Below are 25,159 nucleotides of genomic sequence, written 5' to 3' on the forward strand. Positions count from 1 at the left end.
ATAGTTGCATTGGCCCAGTTGGAAAGGGAGTGGGGCAATGCTGGGCCAGGAGCATATGTCTGCAGGAGCAGAGACAAAAGGGCTTTGTTTGCAGGCTTTGCTGCCAAAAGTAACGTTACACTGAAGCCATTTTCTGGGATATAGATCCTGAAACAAGAGCTGATTGGAGCTGGCAGAGAGCTCACAGGAAATGTAATGATGGGGGAGTGAGAAGGGAGAAGGTGCTATTTGTCATTTGGTGGAAAAGACTCCAAAGAACAGAATGGAGAGTGCCATGATTTCTCCCTTTTTCTCACAGCATGAAATGGATGAACTACACAGATTCAGTTGCCCTCCAGCATCAGGGTGGGCTTTGAAGCCAACCTACACCTACATCTTCATAAAAACAATGTACCCCTGGGGAAGCTGCTGATAGCAGTAACATGTTTCTAAATAGAATTTTTTTTTATATTGTTTTTTGAACTATTGTATCAATCCTTTGGATCTATATGCAGAATTGTTTCAGGTTTTGTCTTCACATCAAGCTTTTAACTTCAAACTCTTATTTTTCTGTGGTGCTTCTCAAATCCAAGAGGTCTCCCTCCAGCATGCCAACACTTACCATGATACCACAATGACTGGTATCAAGTGCATGTTAGACTAAATCAAATTAGAGCACACAAACATCCTGCATGCTATCGAAAGTATTTGAACAAGGATCTATTAATACATAATTAGTTCATGAAAACTGTATTTCAATGTAGTGTATATGTGTGTGTGTGTATATGTTTTCATTATTGAAATTGTATGTAGGTAGATTGTCAGATGATGGAGAGATGATATAACGACAAGATAACAAACTAATCTCAACCTTTTCTTTCCCTCCCTCAGTCATGAACAGTGCTCCTGATTCCTTCTACGATGCTTTTGTGGCAACAAAATGCACCTTACTTCCAACATTTGATCATTACCTGAAAATTCACAGTGTATAAGCCCATCAAAAAATTAAGAAACGCACGGAGTGACTCCTATGAGATCATTTACTACCAGCGAAGGGCAATTAATGGATTGCAAGCCATGACTGGCTTTCCTGGGAGCTACAAAATCAGGAGTAGGAATCAAAGAGGTAAGAGATCTGCTGAATTTCACTATCACTGCACTCCCTACTTGACACTGACAGTCCCAGTTCCTACCTCTGTTCACTGGTTTGCAATACTCTGACAAAGGGATGCTCTCATTTGCCAACTGTAATTCCAAATGAGGAATGAAAAGATTGATTAGGCAAAAGTCTGTCAGGCAATCAGTCATTTTTACTATGCATACTTCAATGTTTATGGACTTTTCCAGGCTATTATACGCTTCCAAGTATCAAAGAAACTTACGATTACGATCAGGACTTGGACTTGATGACCCTGGTGGGTTCCTTCCAGCTCTGGACATTCTGTGGTTCTACAATTACCTCCTCAGGAGCTGATGAAAAGCATAAGATTCTTCTTTACTACCTAATTCATTTAAATGGAGTTACCTCATTACTATGATTAGTACATTTACTGCATTGTTTGTCCCAAATGCGGGAATACAGTTTTACTTTTCTAATGCATGCCTGCAAATGGGAATTATCACTGCTGTGGAATTGGCTACAGGTCTGTCTAGATCAGTAATTTGTAACAGTCTAGACCAAATTGCATCAATGCAAAGTGTGCTGTACCCACAGAATTAAACTCCCAGCGTTTAGGTTAAAAAAATGAAGAGTTGAATCAGGCATCATTAAACTGAGGGGCAAACTACGTCATAATTGTATCTGCTTGCACATTTGTCTCTGCACTTCCAAGCATGTAAAACATCTTCTCAAGCCACTTACCTTATCCAGCCATTCAGCCAACCTGTGCGGTCTGTGCCATGATGATGCCTTAGATAAAATGCTAGAGATTGAGCCTCTGTGAGTTCGCAAATCATGCAGTGAATATCTTGCTAGCGCAATTGCATTCTGCATTTGAGAACTTTGGGCCACTCTTGCCCTGCACCCATCCTTAGTCTTTGATCCTCTCACTCTCTCAAAAGAAGTGGAAGTGCAGGATCTCCTTGTATACATTTCTGATACACATTTCTGAAAATATTGCTATGATAATAGTCACAAGCTGAATGTCATGAAATGCTGAATAAACATTCTTTGAAGAATTTCAAAGAGCCTTAAAGGCTTAAACTGTATTAAAGACAAAAGCACATCTCAGCAGTCAAGCTACCTGTCCACATCAAGAAAGGTGGAGAAGATCTAAGCAGCAAAGCTGTGCTGGAGACAGTTCAGTCCAATTCACTCAGACAAGCTATTGAAATTGCAGCCAGTTTTCAAAGTACTTGTTACGACCTGCTTCCAGCATGCCTTGCCTCCTGCTCTCCTGGGAACCGCACTGCCTATCCTCAGCTCAGCATCCCTCCTCCTCTACCCATGCAGGCAGAGAGACAGAATTTCCTGCCTACATTCCCATGTGGACAGGAGGGGAAATTTCTGATGACATCTCACTACTCACCCCATCCTTCCCCTACATGTCACTTGACTGGCATGCCATGTTTGGTATGAGACGCCAGCACAAGCCCACATTTTGTACCAGAGAGAGTCTGTGGATCTGACATTACAGCAACTGGTGATACCGAAAAGTTTTGCATGTGTTCTCCAAAGAGCCAAGAATGTTTCACTGCACAACAACCTGACTAAAACCTTAATGAAGACCCTATAGTGGCACTGGCGGTCAGCCAGCTTTCCATGCACAAGAGCAGCAAGACACACTGCAAACAAGAATGCCAGGCACTGTTACATTTACTTTTCTTCAGGATCCGTGCTTAGAGAAACACTTGGCATTGATCTTTTTCTTGGTGCTTGATGTTGCCATCTCAGGCAACGTGAGTCCAGCCCACAGAGTCTGGGTGTTCCTCCTCTCTCCCCGGCGCCCTTTGCCATCCTCCTTGTGAGTCCCTTGTGCTCCCTACACATACAAGACTGTAGCCCCATCACAGGCACTCACCAGACACCACTTGTCTCCTCTCCAAGCACCAAGTCCTAGTCCTTTCCTACGTCCTCTTCAGCATGCTCAGTTATCAAAGCTAGACACAAAAAGAAGCCAGAGTGTTTACTGAACACCAGTTCCTATACATGTGTAACAAAATATGTACTGTGTTGTGAAAGTAGAGAAATTAATAGAGTAAATTAGAGCAGGCTGTTATGTTGAAGTTCAACACTGAAATTGCTTAACAGCATTATTATAAGAGTTTTCAAATATCATAATTAATCCTTTTTCTATCAAACTCTTCTTAGAAAGGCTTTTTTACTATCAGCTCTTAATGGTACTTTTGATAGTATAATCTATACATGCTTTAAAAAGTACTATATGTCACAGAATTGTAATATATAAACCACAAACAGCACAATAAAGCAGAAATTACAAGACACAATCACACCCTAAATGCCATAAATTCAATGCAAAATCATATTAATAGTGCAACCAACTTTGAGCATTTCTTCTGGTTATATAAATTAATTTTTAGTGACAGAAAATGATCTGATAAGGCTTGCAAAATTGAGAAGTTTCATCCGTGAGCATACAAGGACTTGAAAAGAAAGCTGAAAAAAGACTTGGTATCTCCATGGTATCCGGGAACAGGTTCTGGATATAACTTCCCAAAATTGTAGGAGGAGAAAAAAAAATAACTTTGCTACCATGGAAACAGAACAGTGGAATGTAATTGATTGTTACAAGACTGAGCTCTAAACTGTTAAGGCCCTCAATAACATGGGTAATTCCGTTTCCACCTGAGAAGTAGATCTGCTAGAAAAGGAACAAGGAGCAGCTATTGGGTGAGCTCACCAAGGGGGGGAAGAACAGGTATTTCTAGGAAAAGCGGAGGATTAGAGACTAGAAAGAGAATAAAAGAAAGAGAATAAAAGAAAGAACAAGAAGGAAGATACCATGCTGCCAGAAGCAACAGGGGAAGGAGAGGTTGATTTGACTAGCGAGATAGCAAACAAAGCTTTCTTAGAGCAGGGCTGCATCCTGGCTGTGCTAAAGAGAACCTTATGAACACATGTGGCAGCAAACACTGGATGGCTGTTACCTTGCCCTTGCTCCTAGGGGACACGTGGAGTCTCAAGGAAAGTGCAGCGCTTGGAAACTGTGCACACCTTCTCATAGTTTCTTAGATTCCTTCTCCTTTGTTCTTCTCTGGCAAATCCTACCCTCATTTGGATGCATCCAAAATATTCTAACAATTACCAACACTTGCGCTTTCCTCACTGTTTGTTGGGTTTTGCAACAAGGGCCATGCTCTTCTGCTTCACTGGAAGTGTTTTTTCTGGTGCTAGACAAATGTCCCAATTGTAAGATAGATGCACATCGTTCTCATTAAACATTTGTTCTCCCTGCCTGCCATGCCTGGTGCACAGATAATGTAGTCACTGTGAACAAGGTTCAGCTTCTGCCTTAAAATCCATTCGTGCACCCAGAGATCTCGTCTCAGTCCAACACCATGCACCACCTGTATACGCTTTGCTGGCAGCAGCTCAACAAGGCAACCTGCCCAGTGAGACCCACACTGCCGTCATTTCACAGAATCACACAATGTCAGGGGTTGAAGGGCCCTGGAAAGCTCATCCAGTGCAATCCCCCCATGGAGCAGGAACACCCAGATGAGGTTACACAGGAAGGTGTCCAGGCGGGTTGGAATGTCTGCACAGAAGGAGACTCCACAACCCCCTGGGCAGCCTGGGCCAGGCTCTGACACCCTCACCCCCAACAAGTTTCTTCTCAGATTTAAGTGGAACCTCTTGTATTCCAGTTTGTACTCATTGCCCCTTGTCCTATCATTGGTTGTCACTGAGAAGAGCCTGGCTCCATCCTCCTGACACTCACCCTTTAGATATTTATAAACATTAATGAGGTCACCCCTCAGTCTCCTCCAGACTAAAGAGACCCAGCTCGTGGGCGGCTGCTTTTTTGTGGCCTCACCCCTGCCCGACACCGCCCCGAGGGCTCCAAATGCTTTCATCAAACCACCCCCCAGACGGCAATTGCGTGAGGTTTCCTGCTCCCTCACAGTCTAAACGTCTACTAAGAGCGGTCAGTGGCAGCGGGACGGGGATCTCTGAGGGCAGGAGTGCTGCCCGGGGCTGACGACCGACGAGCCGCGTCCCGCTCCTGAGGGGCGGGCGGGAAACCCCTTCGAACCGCGCGCGCCTTCGCAGCCGCCCCTCAGGGAGGCACGCGGCGGCTCCTTTAAGGGGGAGCGGTTCGCCATCTTAGGTTCCTCCGCCCCCTCTTCTCACGTGACGCGAGCGGCCGCCATCTTAGGCTCGCCGCGCCGCCGCCTGGGTCACGTGGGGCGGGGCCGGTGGCGGAGCGGAGGGAGCGGAGCGGCCGGAGGCTGAGGGGCGGCGGGCGCCATGGGGCAGTGCGGCATCACCTCCTCCAAAACCGTCCTGGTCTTCCTGAACCTCATCTTCTGGGTGAGCCCACGGGAGGGTCGGGGTCGCCGGGCGAGGGGCTGCCTGTCCCTCAGCGCTGAGGGGAGGGCCTGGGCAGGCCGCGGCGGGAGGCCGGGCCCTGAGGGCGCCGCTGGGCGCTGCTCTGGCGCGTACGGCAGCGGCTGGAGGCTCCCCGCGCCGCCTCGCCGGTGTTTAAACGTTTTCTGTTTAACGGGCGCCTTGTGCCCCTTGGCGGGGCCTGACTGGTAGCGGCGGGCCCAGCCCCCTCCCTCTCAGTTCGCCCCCCAAGTTGGGAGGTGGATGGAGGTGAATCGGTTGCCTCGGTAGCTTGGCAGTGAGGGTTTAACGAGCGTTGGAGGTCTTGAGGTAGAGGCGCTTGTGTAATCGAATACAGCTTGAGATGCAGTATTGAGGTTTCCAGGTCTCTGCCAGTTCAATTTTTGTAGAGCTTTTATGGCCGTCAAGATTTTGGTCTTCTACTTTAGGGCTGTCTGTCCAGATACTTAGTGGTATGTATGGAGCAGCTTTTGTTCCTCGTATATTTAACACAAAATTAAGATAGATGTATAAAACTTAATAGTTCAGAAACAAGTCAGTAGCCACAGTTGTATTGCATAAACCTGCCGCAACTATAGTTGTGCTGACTCCAAGACAAAGCTCACCTGGGCTGGGGGAACAGCAGGTTGCTCTAAGTGACCTTTCTCACGATGGACATGCAGGCTGTAGCTTGGCATTATATTCACTGTAGTAATTGGCCTGTCAAAACAATGTAACAATAACTGAGATGAAGGAATATGCTGTAGGCTTCAAGGATTCCTTTTCTGCATTTAGCTACTGAATTTCTCATCCTCTAATCCCAGCTCCAGCAACAGAAGATCTGTTGTCCCAGCTGTTCAAAGGTTTCAACTTTGAAAAAGTAATAGTAGGTAACAAGATATTAGAACATTAAAATGTAGCTATATATAGCTACATCATTTAGTATTGAAAGCTGTATGAAATTTAACAAATGTTACAGGATACATGTCTAAATTTTTACAAAGGAATGCCTCTCATGAGCACCTAAAATGGAACATGGTCAGAGAAAATGCAAATCTGTGCAGCCTTGCTAGCATTTGTATGTACAACTGTTCAGAGAGGTGAGCAGTAAATGTGAGGCATATTTGACTTTCTGTGTGGAATCTAATTGGGACTTTGAAGTATGAGGGAGTTAAATCAACCTTTTAGTACAGCTGTTTGTTTGGAATCTGCTTTGTTGGGTGTGGCTTTTTGTTACACACATAGTTACAAATGGCATTAAAAAGCTACTTCATAGCTGGTACGTCAGGCTTAAGTTTTTGACTGGACATGTAGGTGTTGCAAGTTGCATTCTTGCTGGCGTCTTTAAGTAGATTTTTCTTCAGTTGCTGATACACATTAGGTTCTGCTCTGGATAAATGAACAGAATATGTATATGCAATTTCTTCCCTACCCAGAAGGCTCAGTGGTAGTTTTCATATTTTATATTTTGAAAAGGTATTTTTTTGTTTTTTGCTGGATTTAGTAGTTTAATTGCATGTTGAAGTTTGCAGTTATTCAGTTTAAACAGTGGTGGGTACAAAGTTATTTTGTGTAATACTGAATCTAGCACTTCAGTTTTTTATGACCTTTTTTGTGACAAACTTGACCTAATTTTAAATAAATTGTATTTACATAGGATGTAGATCATGTAAAATTGAAACATCACTAATTTTGTATTCTGTAAACCGTTTCCAGCCTAAGAAGTCAACTTGTGCTGATAGCTTTTTGACAGATAGGTAACCGGGTTGCTTGTGCTGGAACAATCTTGCTGCTCATCAGCTGCATGTAGAATGAGGCAGGCTTTCTAAAAGTGAGAATTACAAAAGTCTGTCCTCTCTTTAGCAAGCTATAGCATAAAAATAGGAAACAACATACTTTGATCAAACATACATCTTCATTTTTTTAAATAGCAAAAGAGAAGAATTCCAACTCTTGATCTGTCGTGTTTTGCTTGTTAACTGAGTTGACTGTGTATGTTAATGTTTGGTGCCCATGTAGTTGACAGTGTAGTTGCTTCTGTACTGTTTCAGGAATCTTTTGCTTGTGTCATTCAGGTGTAGTTCCAGTTCTGACAATTGGATCATCCAGATTTTCACTGATACTTGACAAATTACAGGCAGTAATCTATTGCCAAGTAACCATGAAACTTGCTTTAATTGCTTTTATAAATTTAATGTGTCTCTACAGGGTATCGTATATAAATCTTATGTATTATGATCTTCATGGTCATCTGTAGTAACAGCAGGTGCTTCTGTGTAGTTTGGTATCAAAAGTCTGCAAGAATAGCTGATCAAAGTGAATTATAACTTTCCCCTTCCCCACAACCATGGCTCTCTTATTAGTGGGAGGATGTGAATGTTCAGAGTGCTTTGGTAGCTGTCATATGAATGTGAAATGTTCAGAAAATTGTCACTTCTACTGCTGAAGAAAAAGCAGAGATGTTTTTGTTATACTCTGTAATCTAAGATGTAACTTCTTTTTTTAAAAAATTCTTCTAAGCCTTTTGAAAAAGGCAGATCAGGCTTGCTGACAGTTCATAGCCATACCCCCGCCATCATCCATGGCTGCTGACTTTAATAACGTGCACTTTGCTCCGTTTGTCAGTGATTCTACAAGTTCATCTCTTTTCAAAAAGTCTTCTGCTACCTATTAAATTTTCTGGTTGACACTGTAAAAGTCATCTTGTTTCTGTTTGGCCTCGTGAAAACTTCTCTCACGTCCTGTTAAATTCTCTATATTAACTGTACATTCCTGAGTGTTCCTAAATACCACAGGATTTTGATTTTTCTTTTAAAGAAAATGGACTGTGGAAACTATCTTCTTCTCACAGCAGAACAGGTGCTAGGTTATCATATAGAAAGCTGGATGGTTTTTATGCAGCTTCCCAAGTTTTTGCTGTAGTACTTTGACACTTCAGCTAAGTTGTATTTGCAGGGGTGTCAAGTATCTACTTATACTGTAGACACACATACTGCTTTAAAAACAAAGTACTGCAGCAAAATGGCATGTTGAGTGGTAATCATCAGTAGTAGCATGATATACATCTTTCTGTCCTGCTCCTTCAGAAAAAGAGTGAATTCTGTTCCTACGATACTTTTAACTCAGTAGTTGCAAACGAACTTCTTAACTTGCTCTTGCAATTAAACTGACTTTAAATCATTACTTTTACAGTTCATTTGACTAAGCTACTATAATATTTTTGTGTGTGATTAGTTAGAGAAATCTCAAGGCTTCAGTTCTTTACAGCAGGAATGCTTTCTATAGGTCTCTGCTTGCTTTGCAACTTACGCATGCTCACCACAGTAACCATAGTATCAGAAATTATCTAGTATTATCTTAGGGGAACTCGCTGTGCTGTCCTTAAAAAGAGCTGTAGCTATCAATGTGTATGTAGTGTGTTTTGAGTTTCTGATAGAGAAGAAGAAAGAAAATGCAGCAACAGGAAAAGTCATTGAAATTTAGCAGCAGAAAGAAAAAGTAGAAAAGTAGACCTTACTTCCTCTTAAAAGTAGGAATAAGCCTCCCTGTTTTACAGGGAGAAGGGGAATTGTCTCAGATCTGGACTTTAAAAGCTGGGATAATGAAGAAACTTCCCAAGAGTTTTTGATGATCAAAGACTATAATTGACAGACAATCCCAAAAGCTGCCTGTCAGGGATTACTTGACTGAAGCCTTTTTTGTCTTGAAGGACGTTGGCTTCTGGATGTGGAAGTCAAATGTTTTGTGCTTGTGCTGCTATAGTAAGGATTTGCAGGACTGTGTAATGGTTTGGAATCCTATGCTTAAAGAAATTACTTTTACCTAAGTTAATATTTAAAACTCATTAAGTGTTGTGACCACTGTGAGTGATTTATTGATTGATTGATTTTTTTTTTTTTTTTTTTTTTCCTTGCACTATCTGGACATGAATTTTCAGGTATCAAACATGGGCCAGGCCCTCATTCTTAGTAAGCCTTCGATTTGGTTTTAAGTGATATGGTGGTATCATTTATGTTTCTTTACGGCATGAGTTTTGACTCTTTGCCCAAGATCTTTCAGAATTTTTTGCAGCTGGTTTTGCACTCAAAAGTAGAGCTAATAGACAACAGAAGCAAAAACAACTTGCAGAGCTAATGTGATATCCTTGAGTAGTACATGGAATTTGCAGTATCACTTTACCTGGTGAAACTTGGTAGCATCATTGTTCTTGTGGAGGGCAAGGAATCTGGAAACAGTGGAGCACCAGATCACGTTACAGCCCCCATGACTCAATAATTGTAAAAGAGCAGCTATATTGTTAGCATCTCTTCCAGTTAAAAAGAAATATTCAGTCTGCAGGTGCACTGCCTCTTGCAATTGGTGATGCTCACAATATATAATGCCAATGCAAAAGCAGCCTAGCTCAGCCTTTTGCTTTAGTTGCAAAAGCATTTGAATTTGAGGCTTTTATGTGTAGTGTTACAGAATTGAATTTGGCTAGTATAGGCAAAGCCGTCTGGCTTACTTGAATTCTACATGCCTTTGTTTTATAACCCTTTGGAATATTTCTACCTATGTTACAAAGTGGAATGAAATAGCAAGGTAAACAGCAAAGGAACATGAAAGACAATACTTTGTCAAGATACAAGTCTTTGGACCAGTTTTCATCAGACCTGTTTGGGAGCAACATTAGTAGGGTACTATGAGGTAGCATTAGTTTGTAAATGGAGCTGCCGTGTTGGTGGTTGATAAATAAATGATCAACAGAACAAGTAGTTTAAATATCGTACTTCCCAGTCATCATCATCTTTTAGCTCTCAAACTGCTGCAGTAGGTGAGCATTACTGAAAACTTGGTGTGTGTTTGCAGCCTACTTAAGGAAACAAACAAAAACCCCCAAACAAACATACATGCTTTGAGTGACATTTATAATTGCCTATGTAATTGTGTCATTAGATCTCCAGTTTTTTGCATGCTTGTTTGACTTCTAAAAATCCTTAAAAGCCCATGCCAAAGCAATAATGTCAAGCTTTTTCTGAATGATAAGAGATCTACATATTTTTAAATTTTTCTTCTGATGAAAGGGATGCCTAATTGTTCAAGCCTTCTCCAACAAACTGTCTTCATTGAGTATACTTGTCTGGGCAGTCTTTTTTAAAGCTTAATTCATCTGAGTATGGCACTTTAGATTCAGTACTACAAATTGGATGCAAACAACTCTAAAAGGATGTGTGAATGCTGAATAACCAGTCACCTCCCTGGAGCACACATGTGACCTGGCATGGATTCAGGAGCTGCTGCCATCTCTATTCAGAGCCTTGAGCAGATTAAGTTCGAGAATTCTTTCTTCAATCCCTGTTTATCAAAGACTTATTTGAACTGTGAGCAGTTCATATATTTGGCTTCCATTTATTGATAGTAAATGCGTGATTGTAAATGTAGTAGCTTTTTATCCAATGTCTTTGACTTGAGCAAGTTTGAACTTCCGTAGATTTATTGTTTATTCTACAGGATAATAAGTATTGAGATTTGGATTATTTTGTGCGTTTTTTAAAAAAAGCTATCCTCATGTCTTTACTTGTGATACAGGTTTCAATTTTTCTGGATTATTCCCTTTTAGAGAAGCAAGTGATTTAAGTGCAAGGTATTATTTTGGGGGTTAATTTTTTTTTTCTTTTTAAAAGCACATGTTCTACTTTATTCTTGAGTTGCAGCAGGTAATATATGTGCATTTAACTGGCACAGCATGGATCAATGTAGATTGCATACTTTGTATAGGTAAAACTAGCTATTTATATGTTGTCACAGTATTTATGCTTTATTTACATTAACATATAACATGGTACTATGGAGGGGGAATAAAACTTGGTTGTGCTGAGGACCAGATGTTAAAAGTACTGTGTTGTGGGGAGGGAGAAAGGTCCCATGGACTGAACACCTATGAGCAGCTAGCACAGTAAATGCGCTCATCTTCTGGTTTGGTTTCACACAAAGTGAGTCCTATTGTACACTCATAAGACTATTCAATGATGCATCCAGAAAGTTGTAAGTGAAAATTACCAGAAGAGGAGCAAAAATATTTGCTTCAAAAGCACTTTCCTAATCCCAACTAAAATGCTGATTTAGAGACCTCTCTGGTTTAGAGCAGGCTGAAGAAAACACTAAGCATCCCGTGGTTGTGCTGTGAGAGGAAAAGGGAAGGCATTTGAGACTTGTTTTCCTGTAAACTAACTGGGTAGTGTTGCTGTTTTCATTGTTCTGTGAGAGACTAGGTATTATACCTGTACAAAAATAGCATTAAACTATGATACACAGGAAGGAAGTGTTAAACTTCATAGCTTTTAAAACTTGTGGAAACTCCAGCAGGTACCTTGGCTTTCATGACTTCTGCCAGTCCCCTACCCCCCTGAAAATTATTTGTTGAAGTGATTCTGAGGAAGAAATAGCAAATTTTTCAGGATATGGTCACTGCATCAAGTAGAGGCGATGTCTTTATCTTCAGCTTCCTCATTGTTCTAGTGCAAAGTTTATAGACATATGAATGCACACTACTGTGCCCAAAATTCTGTAGTTTCTTCCATAGAAACACCAGTTCCACAGCCTCTTGTAGAAGCAAAACCTAAGGCCAAATGCTGTCATGGCTGGTTAGTCATTATAGTACCAGGTGTGGAAAGGATTTAGTGAAGTCTTCAGACCAGGCTGCTTTAATCTGAAAAGTCCAAGGAAAAATCTGCCTTTCCAGTAGTCATTACAAAATATTAATTTTTATAACAAGCCCAGAGTGTGACTCTTCTTAGTTTTTGAGACAATATTTAATCTCTACACTAGTCAGACTCATCTGGCATAGTATTGGAAGAGCAAAATTTCTTAAACTATGTATGCTGCTTGAAGTAGGAGAGGAAAGCTAACACCTGTAGACAGTTTTTCAAAGGTTAAGCTTATTTTTTTGTTTCAAATATATGTCCTCATGCTGTTTATGAACCAGATTTTTCTTAGAAAAGGAAGCCACTTAAATTCCTCACAACAGAGAAGGACAAAGGGATTCTAATTTCAGTTCTGTGGTATACTTTCTATGCCTGATGCCAACCACAGCTGTGTTCTTCATCTGCCACCTTGCAACATAGCATATATCTAACAAGCATTTTAGTTCTTAGAAATGAGAGATTACATCACTGTCCTGTCATTCACACGCTTCATTGCTAGGCAACAGTTAATGTAATTCCATTGTTCAATGACACTACTTTGAATCTTTGCTTTGTGTACAAAAATTGTATGTCTGCATTTTGCCATATTGTACCTAACATGGCAGGATTTGTATAGTTGGATTAGCATTTCAACATCTTTTGTGCAAAGGGGCGATTTTGTTGTAGCTTGTTCACTTTGGATTTTCCTGTCTGGAGAAGATGTCTTGCTGTTGGTCTGTGACTGTTACTGAATTTTCAGTTTCACTGCTGTTGTGTCTACGTAGCACCTTTTATTGAATGAATATGAACCTTCTGGATGCTTTTAAGATTCCTGTGGAGTACACACCTTCACTGCAGAAAGAGAGTCAGGGAGGTGAAATAGATTGCTCAGATTCACACTGAACTGATGATACTTTTGAGCTGCCTCTTAATACCTTTTTCTTTGACATAGTGTTTTATAACAAAGTGCTGCAGGGGATATTCCATATGTAAAGTATTATTCTATAGTGTTTATGCAGTATTGTTTTATAGGAAATAGTTGCAGTAGTATTGCAGTACTTTTTGTATATAGTAGCGAACAGTGCTGAAATACAATGGGCCCGTCTTCTTATGGCTTGTCCTGCTCTGTGCCACATTGAGCAGGATGTCCAGGGAGTTTGTGGAATCTCCATCCATAGATTTTGAAGACGTTGGACAAAGCCTTGAGCAACCTGGTCTGAATTCATTTTTTGCCCTGCTTAGAGCAGGAAATTGGACTAAATGGTCTCCTGAGGTCCCTCCTGGCCTAAATTATTCATGAATTCTTTAATTCTACAGTAACATGACCCAGACTTGTAGTATTATAGCTACTGGTACTAACAATATATGTGTCTGTCCATTCTCATCTTGGCAGTGCAGGGGCAGGGGTAGTTAAAAGGCCACAGAGTGGGAAAGGAGGCTGGAGGCAGCCTGCAGTGTTCTTGCCCAAATAGAACTGAAGTGTGTAATGTTCCAGTTGGGTGAACTTGTGTGTCCAGGGTATGGATTGGATTGTAATGGGGACAGCACCCTTTACAGCAAAATGAAATGTTCCAGATCATAGCATAGTTGCATCTCCTGAGTGGATTGATAGAGCTTAGCCTTTGTATTGGGACATGAGAAAAGTGTGTCATGGCATTCTAAAAATTATATTGTCTGTCATTGCAAATCAATTGAATACAAATGCTTCACTTTAATATATAGCAAGACTTTTTCATTCTACAGCAAGTGTGAAGACAGTTATGAAAGGCATTTGTAAAGCAAAGATTGATAAGGCCCTTTTACTTTGAAATAAAAGTGTGTTAGCTGGCTTGTCAAGCAATAGCTGTCAGTCCTTCACTAAGTCTGCTCAGCTTAAAGTTAATGAAGGTGTTGTTGTGTTGGGATCCCTATAGCTGTAAGGGAGGTAAGGTCATATCAGATTGCTATAAATGAGTTGTCTTAGTGTTTTAAATCCATATAGTGGCGGATCCATCCTACAGGTCTTATTTGCAGTAACTTTTAAGTGAGTTTGGTTTTTGGGTGGGTTTTTTTTGCTTCTTTGTTAAATACAGACCATTTTCTACAATGATCCTTCTGAGAATATACCTTTTAAAAACTGGAAAGTTTTGTACTGTGTCTCACCAGATATCTGGTTCTGTCTTGTAATAATTGGTGTTCTATGTTTGTGGCTACCTGCTTAGTTGGTTATAATAAGATTTTCTAGTGCTGTGGACGCTTCAAAAAGGTGGTTGTTTCTAGCAGTTCATTTTTCCCTAGCAGAGGTTAAAGTTTGCAATCTATTCTTCTCTAACATTAAATCATAGCTATTAATCAGAATCAAAATGGAATAATAAATATTAGGAGGTAAATAATGGCGGATAAAAGAATTGCATACATGTTCTGAATTGCTGTTGAATAGCAAATAACTTGCTGCTTGGATGGGCTGGAATTCTGTTCTCTAAAGTATGAGAACGAGTACTGTGAATGTTAGACTATGTCAAAAGTTTAGTTCACCGCATGGGAAGGAAGTATTTGAGAACAAGGAGCGAGATTTTGGTGTTCATAGCATGGTTACCCTCGCTATTTTACTGTGCGCCTCAGAAGACTTCTACAATGTACTCAAAACTTAATCTGTCCAGATTAAATGTAATTTGAAAACTACTGGCTGGCCTCCATTTGAGATGTTCCTAATAAACATGTGCTATAAGCGAGCAAAGATGTCTAAATTAGGAGGATGTAATTTCTGAGGATGACTACCTTATCATGTTTTATTAAATAATTGTTGCAAAGTAGGCTTGCTGAAAGGAGGGTTTGGTGTTCAAAGAAACATAATGTGTTCTTTTGTCTATTGTAGGCAGCAGCAGGCATACTGTGCTATGTGGGAGCCTACGTGTTCATCACATATGATGACTATGATCACTTCTTCGAAGATGTCTACACGCTAATTCCAGCAGTTGTTATCATAGCTGTGGGAACGCTTCTTTTTATTATTGGGCTTATTGGGTGCTGTGCCACAATTCGAGAAAGTCGCTGTGGACTTGCTACGGTAAGTTGTGGAGTTTTTCTTTGATGGTGTTTGCCTGTTGTATGCCTGGCACCTTCCCTTTTAATAGACTTCCAAAATATATATTTTTAGAAGTTTGTTCTAATCTTATTTCATGGCCTTGAATGTTTTCCCTTTTTATTTTGTTAAGATCATCGTACTTCAGTGTTCTGTATGATAGTGTTAAATTAGGCAGTTCCAGCAGCAGAAGGTTCCTCAGTTGTAGCTTTTTTAGAACTGTGGTCATCTCATTTAAAAAAATTAAATTTAAATTTAAAAAATTTTAAAAACATATCATTAAGTCATTACAGTCTTTAAATCTCACTTTTATCTCTTCTGGTTGAAAAGCTGAAATTGGACAGAGAATCTTGAGCCAGAAGCCTTCTTGTTTTAAGTATCCTGCATCAAGGTTAACTGAGGGGTTTTATGATGCCTACATATTTTTTCTGTTTGGCTTAATTTGGACACTTTGTTTGCAGCATCTTATGCCATGTGTTTCTATGCATTTTAGCTCTAATTTCTACTTGATGATTAGGTAGGAGAGAAGAGAGGTCAGTTTTTAAACTGTCCCCATGGGGATTTTTTTGGTTAGATACTGTGACTACTAGACTACTTTAGCAGTTTATTTTACATGTGATCTATAATATACCAGGACAAATGCATAGCTTGCCATCTCTGTCAGTTCTTACAGGGCTTAACCTGAAGAAACATTTTCTTAGTTCATCTACCACTCTTAGTAAAAGCCTAAGTAGCTTCTTTGATGTGACATTTCTGTTTATCTAACAGAAAGAAAATCGACAGAAACACTTGATTAAAGCGCTCCAGTACAGTGCTTTGAGTCCTCTTGATCAGCACTTGCCTGTCTGGGAAGCTTCTTATTAGTCGGTGAAGCTATGAACACTAGTTTCTTGAATGAAGTTAATTTGGGGCTCATTCGATCTACTTCACTGCCTACTTTAAGTTGTCTGATAAATCAAAACCTTGGGTGAAAAATTCCTTTAAATAGCAAAATCTATATAGAGAATTTCAGAAAGTAAATGGGTAAAACTATTTGCACAAACACTCTTGATTGTATTTTACAGTTTGTGATCATCCTGCTCTTGGTTTTTGTCACTGAAGTTGTGGTGGTGGTTCTTGGATACATCTACAGAGCAAAGGTAATAACTACTCAGTTTCAGTAAATGTTTTCTTGTGAACAAAATACAGAGATGTAGTCTCTACTGTATTCAATTCTGTAGAGCTGTTCATGGGTATTTTTTAAAGGAATAAAACCAAACCTGTAAGTGGGTTAATTTGAGATACCAGTATCTTAAAATGCTTCAAAGCAAAGCAGAAAGTTTTCTCAGAGGCAAAAAAAAATAGCTGGAATCTATCATTAGCAGTTGAACAGTAGAGGGGAGTTGTGTAGTTGGTACCTTTCTGTTTTCCAGATGGCCTTCTAATTTATTTATGCTTTGAGATTGTGAATGATTTAGGTTACACAATATTTGAACACAGGGCATATTGTTTTGATATGCAATAACTTAAATGTTGTCTTTTGTTTTGGTATACAAACCAACACTGCATAATAATAAAATCAAATAGATTGTATATGTTAATCTATACTGCCTGGCTTCATACAAGTTGTTGACAAGGGTTATGGCTAAAGAAATTGACTTTTCCCACTGTTTAATGGCAGTAGGGATTAAACAGGTTGTCAGTTGGTTAAGGACTAACTGGCTTTTTTGCCCTGTGTGAAGTAGTTAACTCTCTTCATTTTTCAGAAAACCTGCCAATTAGGTAGAGCTAGTGATTTCTGTTTGCATTTCATGTAATTTGCATGTCTTTCAGGCCTAATGTTTCCCTTATTGAACCATAAGCCAAATGCTATACAACCAAGCACTGAAAGTGTTTTAAAACCTATATGACAAATTGAACAGCTGCCTTATTATACAAATCAGAGTTGTAGACCACATTTAGTTAAATCATCAAACAATTGATTTTAAACTAGTCTGAAACGAGTTACCTTTGCAGGCTAAATTGACTTTTATTTGTATCAGTCTTGATACAGATTTACTTATAAAGACAACCAGCATTCTTGAGTGGGGGGAATGAAGCTTGTAGAACTGCTGCAGAAAACTCTTCCCTTCAAGCATTTAAGGGTTTGATGTGTGTCCAAGACCTTCCTGTTGTAACTTGCAAATCTAAAGAATATGCATGCTTAATTAATGCTCATCCCTAAGATTATGTTCCTTGCACATAATTTCTGTTGAATATGATGAGAAGAATCAATTCAGAGCTAATCTTACTACTGTACAAGTGTTTAGCTACACCAAACTTTCTGTGCATTTAAGTAATAGTTTGCAGTGAAAGACATTACTTAAAAGGTCCTAGTAAGATTCTCTCCAAAATGGGCATTATAAGACACCTTTTTGGGGGACAAGTGTTGATTCTTGGGTGGCATCCATTTCTAGCCCATGCTTGACAGCATCTTTAGCAGCTTGACTCATTCGCAGTAGCTTTAGGAGCTATTCCAGTAAGCGTTGCTATGTACAGTGTACTGCCGTCAGCATTTCTCACCAAGTGTGGGGGGACTGGGACTGAAAAGAGAGCTTGGTCACTGTAGGGTAGAACAGTCAGCTAGAAGACCTCATATTTGAGAATTTACCTGTGCCTTAGTGAGAATGGAAGAACAGGTAGTATTACTTACTCATATCCTTGTGGTCCAAAAGGGAACAAGTTGGCCCAGATGGTTATGCGAGGTTTGGTTTGGAACTTTGAAGGAGGAGTAGGAAGTGGAAAGGTGAATACATGCTCTCACAGAGCCCTTAACTTCATGGAATGTCTGCTGCAGTGTTGTCAAAAAAGCAATTTCCTTTCTGAGCTACATTGCAAAGCTGCTTTGTGTGAAATCTTAGCTGCTTTCTCTTTTTCTTTTTCTCATCCGTTAGCTGCCATCTAGCAACATCTTTGTGAAAGTCAAGTTAGAATTTTAAAAAGCTGTACCATGAAATTATGCAAATTTCAGATGATAGTGTTTCCTTGGTTTCCTGAACTACTGTAATTAGAAGTGAAATAATTTTACCTAGATGTGTACTACTCCTGTTGATGTGCTAATGCAGATGCTTTGCTAATATTTCACAGGTGGAGGATGAAGTTAATCACAGCATTCGGAAAGTATACAATGGATACAATGGGACAAATCCTGATGCAGCCAGTCGTGCTATTGACTATGTACAGAGGCAGGTGAGATGGCGAGACACGTGGGAACTCTTCAGGCCTTTGTGTCCTTAAAACACAGATGTTGTGTTGCTCTGCCACTTGTGTAGTATATCTTCCTCCATTCTGACAAATCTAGGAAACAGCTGATTGGTCAATAAATAGCTTACCTTGGTTAAAATTAATAGACTTATGATGTTGCTGATGGGGAGATGCATTTTGTGTAGTTGGCTGTGTTTGGATTCAAGTATTTAGTGCTTATGTATTTTTCCACAGTAGAACATAATCCTAATATGCTTTTGTTCTTGGTGTTGCAATTAGAATTGCTGTCTCATCACACTTTTTGACTGATAAACACATTGGCTCTTCACCTGTACGATTTTTCAGTTGCGCTGCTGTGGGATCCGTAACTATTCAGACTGGGAGGATACCGTCTGGTTCAAACAAACTAAAAATAACAGTGTGCCGCTCAGCTGTTGCAAAGCAACCCTCAGCAATTGTACTGGCAGTTTGACCCGCCCGATGGACCTTTACTCTGAGGTAGCTATGTGCTTTTCCTGATAATTATGTGTCTTTTCAGTGGGAGCCTGAAGTCTTGGGTGTATTTGCTTTAACAGGAAATAAATGTGGTTTCTGGAGGAAAAAAAAACCCCTCTCCTTTATTTTAATCTGTGATATACTAAGTAATGACTTTTTCAGTGTTTGGATTATCTTTTTGCTGTATTTGATGGTGTGGGGTGTTTTTGGTGTGTGTTTACACGTGGTTGCCAGATGGATGTGTAAGAAATCTACTTGTTTCAGGGATGCGAGGCTCTGGTTGTAAAGAAGCTTCAAGAGATCATGATGTATGTCATCTGGGCAGCACTAGCATTTGCTGCTATTCAGGTAAGAGAATGTTCTATTAGCTGCAGACTTGTTCTTAAATGAAATTCTAAACTGCTTAAATGAAATTCTAAACTGCTGTCCAGGTTATTACAAGTATGCACGGGATGATGACAGCTTTAGACCCTACTTTGTTTGGGGAATAAATGAACATCAGTTGGAAGGACTGAAGGACTTCAATACAGAACTTGTCAACCATGCATGGTCTAGAAGATACTGCTGTGTAGATTTATATTCTGTTAGATTTGAAGACAGCTAAACAGTGTTACATGCCATAATCTGCTAGAATGTAGATGGTAAATTATTTATTGAAAACTAATTATCTAAGTATCAAGTATTGTGAACATGCCCAGATGGTATTTAACACTTGAAGAATTTGCACAGTATCAGGTATCTCATACTTCATGACATTTTAGAGGTTCATCAACTTAACCATTCTTCATGGCATACAAATAATGTCAGGAGCACCCAGGAGGTGCACCAGGGGTTTTGATAGCGTACTCTGCTCTTGTTCAACTGAGCTTTGTGTTGTGTCTTCAAGATTTATTGGTTTCTGGACTTAAGGGGAAAAAACAAACAAACAAAACCACTCTAAACTGGAGACCCTGCCTTCTTAAATTGAGTGCAGGCTGTCTCCCACATGAACCTTAATTGTTACAGTTACCCTCGTCATAAAAAAAGTAACTGAGGAAATGGGCTGATATGTATCTCAGTATTTATTTAGGTTTTTTTTTAATAAAAGATTAGGATTGTCTTCTAAGCAAATCCATAACATTGGAATTTTGAATGCTCTTCAATTTGGTAGGCATATTACATTAATCATGTTATTTTCAGACTATACCAATGTTATGGCTTCTGAGAAATGTAATACATATGCTGAATCTCAAGAAACTTTAAAACTAATAGCAAAGTTACTTTTATGCCCTTGATAGCATTTGAATTCAGAAAATATTGTAACATCTTGAATCAGGCTGTTAAGGCACTTCCATTTTCAAATATAGCTTTTGAGCTGGATTCTATGTTTCAAGGTGAGCTTTTGCGAACAATCTTGTGAAAATATGGTTAAATTTCTCTTCTAATGCTATAAGGATATACTCATAGGTAACACTGTATACAGTAATACTGTTGAACTGTCCAGAACCAGATTACTTCAGCTATGGAACTTTTAAAGTGGGTGAGATCTGTGCTGAATCTTCTGAAGGAAGATACTTATTATTTGCCATTCTTAAAACTTTACCTGTTAAAGTAGTACTTGCCTTGAACACTGAAATATATTTGTGTAATGTAAATGAATGGATTTACCATAACCATGATTACTGTGGCAGATTTTTATGTATGAAAAAATGTGTTCCAAGGCTGGGTGAGCTGAATCCCAGGAGGAGGCATTATTCCAAGTTTTGGAGTTTGCAGGTTGATTCGTGGGTCTGCCCCAAAATGCAGCACAGTTATAATCCTCTGTGGGATTGGGCCAGAATTGCTGATACATGCTTGCAATGGAAATGTGGCTGCTTGCATCCTTCTGTTGGTCCTGGCTCAAGAATTCTAGGCAAGCATGTTAGTTGTCTCCCTTCTGTGCCCTTTGATTTGTCTCAGCATGTCAGTTTTCAAGCTATTGGCAGAAAGTATATATTGTCTAAATAGTTGCAAAAAAAGAGAACATCAGAGAAATTTCTTTGCAAGTGCTGCAATATAGTATTTTGTAATCTTTTTGGTTAAAGTTAAAACAAGCTATCTGATATCTTTTTAGAAAATGAATAGCATAAATATAGACTACAGAGTGTTGGAAATACCCTTGGAATTTCTGTCTAGTAATATTTACTGAGTGGCAATCACATTTCAGTCTCTCAGAGGTGATATTCTTGTATCTTTGCTGCACAGTTCAAATGGTTGTAAATGACTCAGTCAAGTTGATACTACACAGTATTCAAACTGTTGTATTATTTATCTCCTGAAACTTAAAAGAGAAGGTGTGACATCCTCTTACTTGTAATACAGAGTTGAAGTATGTACTTAGCCTGATCCTCAGCAAAGCAGTCTGCGGGCTAATTGAAATGGAGATAAGAATGTAAACCTCAGGAAATGGCCTGTAACTTGGGTCGTTTCTTGGAAACTTAGAGTAATTTTGTTTTTCTTACCTTTTGGTGAATTTTACTACTGTTCCTGTACTCACTGCCTGGAGTCCACCCTGTGCTGATTGTTATTTCCTATGTTATGCAATAAGGCCTGCCAAAGTTCATTACCTCTGATAGCTTATGGTCAAAAAATGTAGCCTTCAGTGCTTTCTTTAGAATGAAAACACTGAGTGGAGGAGAATTTGTGCAAGGCTTGGAATCTGTGCAAAACTTAGTCTTTTCTGCATAGAAGCAATTTTTGTGATGCTCATATTTCAGTTACTGTGGTGATCTTCCCTGATCTCAATCACAGTGACAGCACAGAACTGTTCACAAGTAGGAGGCAAACTGGAGGGAGCAAAGGCATTGCAGTGCAGTAGAAGTGCAGCTTGATTCGCTGCAGAGTTCATTCTTAGACGTAGCTTTTGTAGTTAATGAGCGTCTGTAATATGATGAGCTTGGCATATGCGTATATAGCCGGTGAGCTTTTTTTTGTACAAAAAAAAAAAAAGGCAAAATAGTGTAGAAGATTGGATCTAGTTACTACTAGGAGGCATATTTAAAAATAAAATAATAGTTAAAAAAAATCCGAAACAAGCTAAACCTTCTGACCATATGAGATGTCTAAACTTTTCCTAAAGTTAGAGAGGGATGCGTAGATACTTCCTCAACACAGACTTCTCAAATATTTTTGTTTACTAAGTAGCAAGTGAAGCAACAGAATCAAATGCCTTGGAATAGGTTTTAGAGATGCTAGCATATTTTTTTAATGACATAATAAATAATTTCTGCAGCAAAAGTTGAAATATGGGAGTTACTTCTGTGTTTACAGTGAATTCTAGGAACATGCTTGGTGGTTTCCGAAGGAATATAAATGGCTTAAAGAGTAACTCAAAAGTTGATTACAGTAGGCTTATTGTAGTACCTAATTGTATAGATTGAGTGTCTTAAGTGAATCATTGAACAGGATTATCTTTGTGTAAATAACTAAATGTGATGGAACTTTTTATTTATTTGACATACATGACTAGAATGAATTGTATTAGAAGACTAAAGGAGATGTACCTCTGCAGCGCTCTCTTCATTTTATCTTTATTTTGAACAGGGAAAAAGGTGTTTTTGTAGTTGCAGGCTGTGAGCCTTCTTCTGAGTTCTGTAGCCACTGGCAACTACCATAAACTCTTCATTTCAGAAGTCCAACTTAAGTTTTTTTTAATTGTGGATATTACCTCCTTCACTTAGAAGAGCTGTGTCCATGTCATTCTCTCATGTAATTGTTTTTTCTCTTTGTCTGCCATGAATATGACAACCCGAACAACCTGTTCTAGTTGAAGATGTCTCTGCTCACTGCATGACTGTTGGACTAGAGGACCTTTAATGGTCCTTTCCAACTCAAACCATTCTGTGATTCTGTAACATATTTGGGAGTTAGTCTGTGGGCTGGAACCACCAGAGCACTGATGGAAAGCGAAGAAAGGTGCTGTTTTTACCAACAGTCTGAAGTGCCATTCTCTAGCTTACTCCCTATGTGCTTTTTGGAATATGAGCTGGTTTCTGCTGTAGATCCAAAGCAGATAATACATTCCAGACAAAGGATATTATTAGTCTTTACAACTTGTTCCTTTCCAGGAAATTAAAAGATCATACTAAAATTTCATCCTGACTCTTTTAATCACTGATTATTTAACCTCAGGATTTTTAAAACATTCTTCAGTCTTCCATCAGACTTAAGTACTACATTGTGTGTACCATCATTTAGTTTTAAAACTTGTTACACATGTGATGTTTGCATCAGACTTTGTTTTAAATGTAATTCTCCTTTTGTCCCACTGCTGTTTTTTTTCACTGGGATTTTGCTGTATCAGTGAAGAAGCTTTACATTTAGTCATCTGCTCATCCATTTCATTCTGTTTTGCTTTCTGTTCAAGGGTGTTTTGAGTTTGTTCTGTGTTGATTTTAAGAAACTTACCTTCTGGATGATGCTTTATAATCCAGAGCTATGACAGGAGCATCTTGAAATATTTGCATCTGTGAATAAACTTTCATGCATATGACCAAATGAATACAGTCTCTACTAGAAGCTATTGCCAGTTATTGTAGACCATAGAACACAGTGCTATACTTGATTATTTTTTTTTTATTTAGTAGGTATGCTCTTACTCTACCTTCAAGAAATGTGCGACTTCTGTAAAATATGATGCCCCACATCCCTGATTACATTCACCTTGTTTTAAGTCTTGTAAATGTGTATGGGGTGATCATACCCTAAATTCCTGGCGAACTGGCCAGCAGAGTCATGCTACTGTTAATTTTAACAGCAGGAAAATGTCTAAAAGTGAATAATTCACATTGGACTTAAGCTTTCCAATATGACATGTTTTCAGAGACTGAGCACTTGAGATTTCAGCAGTGAAATAGGTACATAAAACTCTGAAGTCTTGTTCTTTCTCATCATAGCAATTAGAGGCTAATGCATTTGAATTTCACTTTGATTTTTCATACCAGATACGGTATCTAAGTCTGTACCATTCATTTAAAAATTAGTAGTGTCTTCTATCTGAATTATTGAGACAGAATACAAGTTGCTGACCCAAAAAAACTTCTGTTAAAGATATCCAAGACAATCTTGCAAGAAAACAAAGCTGGAGTTTGCGGCCCTCACTTTCGCAGCAGGAAATGAAGCTTTGTCAAGAACAATGCATTTGTTGCTCTTTACCTTATGGACAATAACAGTCTTGCGCATGCTGAAAATTTCTGTGCCGAGGTTAAATCTCTTGAAGTACCTTCTTTGTACTCAGCTTGTTTTCTTTTTTCCCTCCATAGCTTCTGGGCATGTTGTGTGCCTGTATAGTACTATGTAGGAGGAGTCGGGATCCTGCCTACGAGCTTCTCATCACCGGCGGAACCTATGCCTAGAAGAGAACGCGAACACGCAGTTCAATCTTATCTCACTTGTGTGGAAGGTGGATGGGCCAGGTCTACTGCGATCGCTTTCTTGCTCTAAGCTTGGTCAGAGCACACCTTTCACAGATGGGACAGCCGTACTGTACACTGGTGACGGGCAAAACAACTCAGCTTTACACACACCCATATAATTACCTGTGACTTTCACTGTTTTAGCCAGCTATTCATGTATCTCAATGTTTTAGTATACTAGTAAACTTTCTAATTTCAGAACCTTTTGCAAGTGAAGTGGAATTTGGTTGGTATGAAAGTCAAAGGATGTGTGCCTACTTTTAGTAGATTACCTCTAAGCATTAACTGGCTGATTCCTGAATATATAGAGAGGATTTCTTAAACTTTCACTACATGAAACGTTTTGGCCAGAGTTGTACAAAGGAAGCCGGCTGGATTTAATTTGAGAAAAAAAAAAAGTTGCCCCTTACCACTTAAGTGAAGTCCAGTACACTTTATATGTAAAAATGTAAAAATAAAAGAAGACTAACCAAAATATTAGGATCGTGTGACTGCAGTTTTGACCTTCAGAGATCAAATCTTTCAAACATTAGTGGTTTAAACTATAAGCTGGCTTTTCAGGATTATAATGTATGCACTACTGTTCTATAATGAAATATTTCATTTTTCTATGAATAGCGGTTTTATGTGTTGAGTGAACTGTTAGACTGTAGATCTTGACTTGGTTTGGAAACAATGTAGCCATGTAGAGTAGCAAAGTAGTATGTGGAAGTTATCTCAACTGTAAATAGTAAACCCGATTAAATAAATCTCTGTATATCCTCCCTGTAAACATGTCTTGTTTTCTGTTTAAGATTCC

General features: G+C 39.2%; 1 protein-coding gene across 1 annotated transcript; it reads left to right on the forward strand.

Moving 5' to 3' along the window:
* Positions 1-5,343: 5,343 nt before the first annotated feature.
* On the forward strand, positions 5,344-25,149 carry TSPAN3 (tetraspanin 3). Its single transcript, XM_080351333.1, has 7 exons — positions 5,344-5,473; positions 15,005-15,196; positions 16,276-16,350; positions 18,317-18,418; positions 18,779-18,931; positions 19,193-19,276; positions 24,208-25,149. Exons 1-7 carry the CDS (start codon positions 5,411-5,413, stop codon positions 24,298-24,300), a joined length of 762 nt encoding a protein of 253 aa, XP_080207459.1. The 5' UTR covers positions 5,344-5,410; the 3' UTR covers positions 24,301-25,149.
* The last annotated feature ends 10 nt before the right edge of the window (positions 25,150-25,159 follow it).

The sequence above is a fragment of the Nesoenas mayeri genome (genome assembly GCF_963082525.1).
Source record: "Nesoenas mayeri genome assembly, chromosome: 11".
Lineage (NCBI taxonomy): Eukaryota > Metazoa > Chordata > Aves > Columbiformes > Columbidae > Nesoenas > Nesoenas mayeri.

Coding starts and splice junctions, on each gene's coding strand:
- TSPAN3 (XM_080351333.1), top strand. CDS start 5,411: ATGGGGCAGTGCGGCATCACCTCCTCCAAAACCGTCCTGGTCTTCCTG. Junction 18,419..18,778: donor TTGACTATGTACAGAGGCAG/GTGAGATGGCGA, acceptor ACGATTTTTCAG/TTGCGCTGCTGTGGGATCCG. Junction 18,932..19,192: donor CGATGGACCTTTACTCTGAG/GTAGCTATGTGC, acceptor TACTTGTTTCAG/GGATGCGAGGCTCTGGTTGT.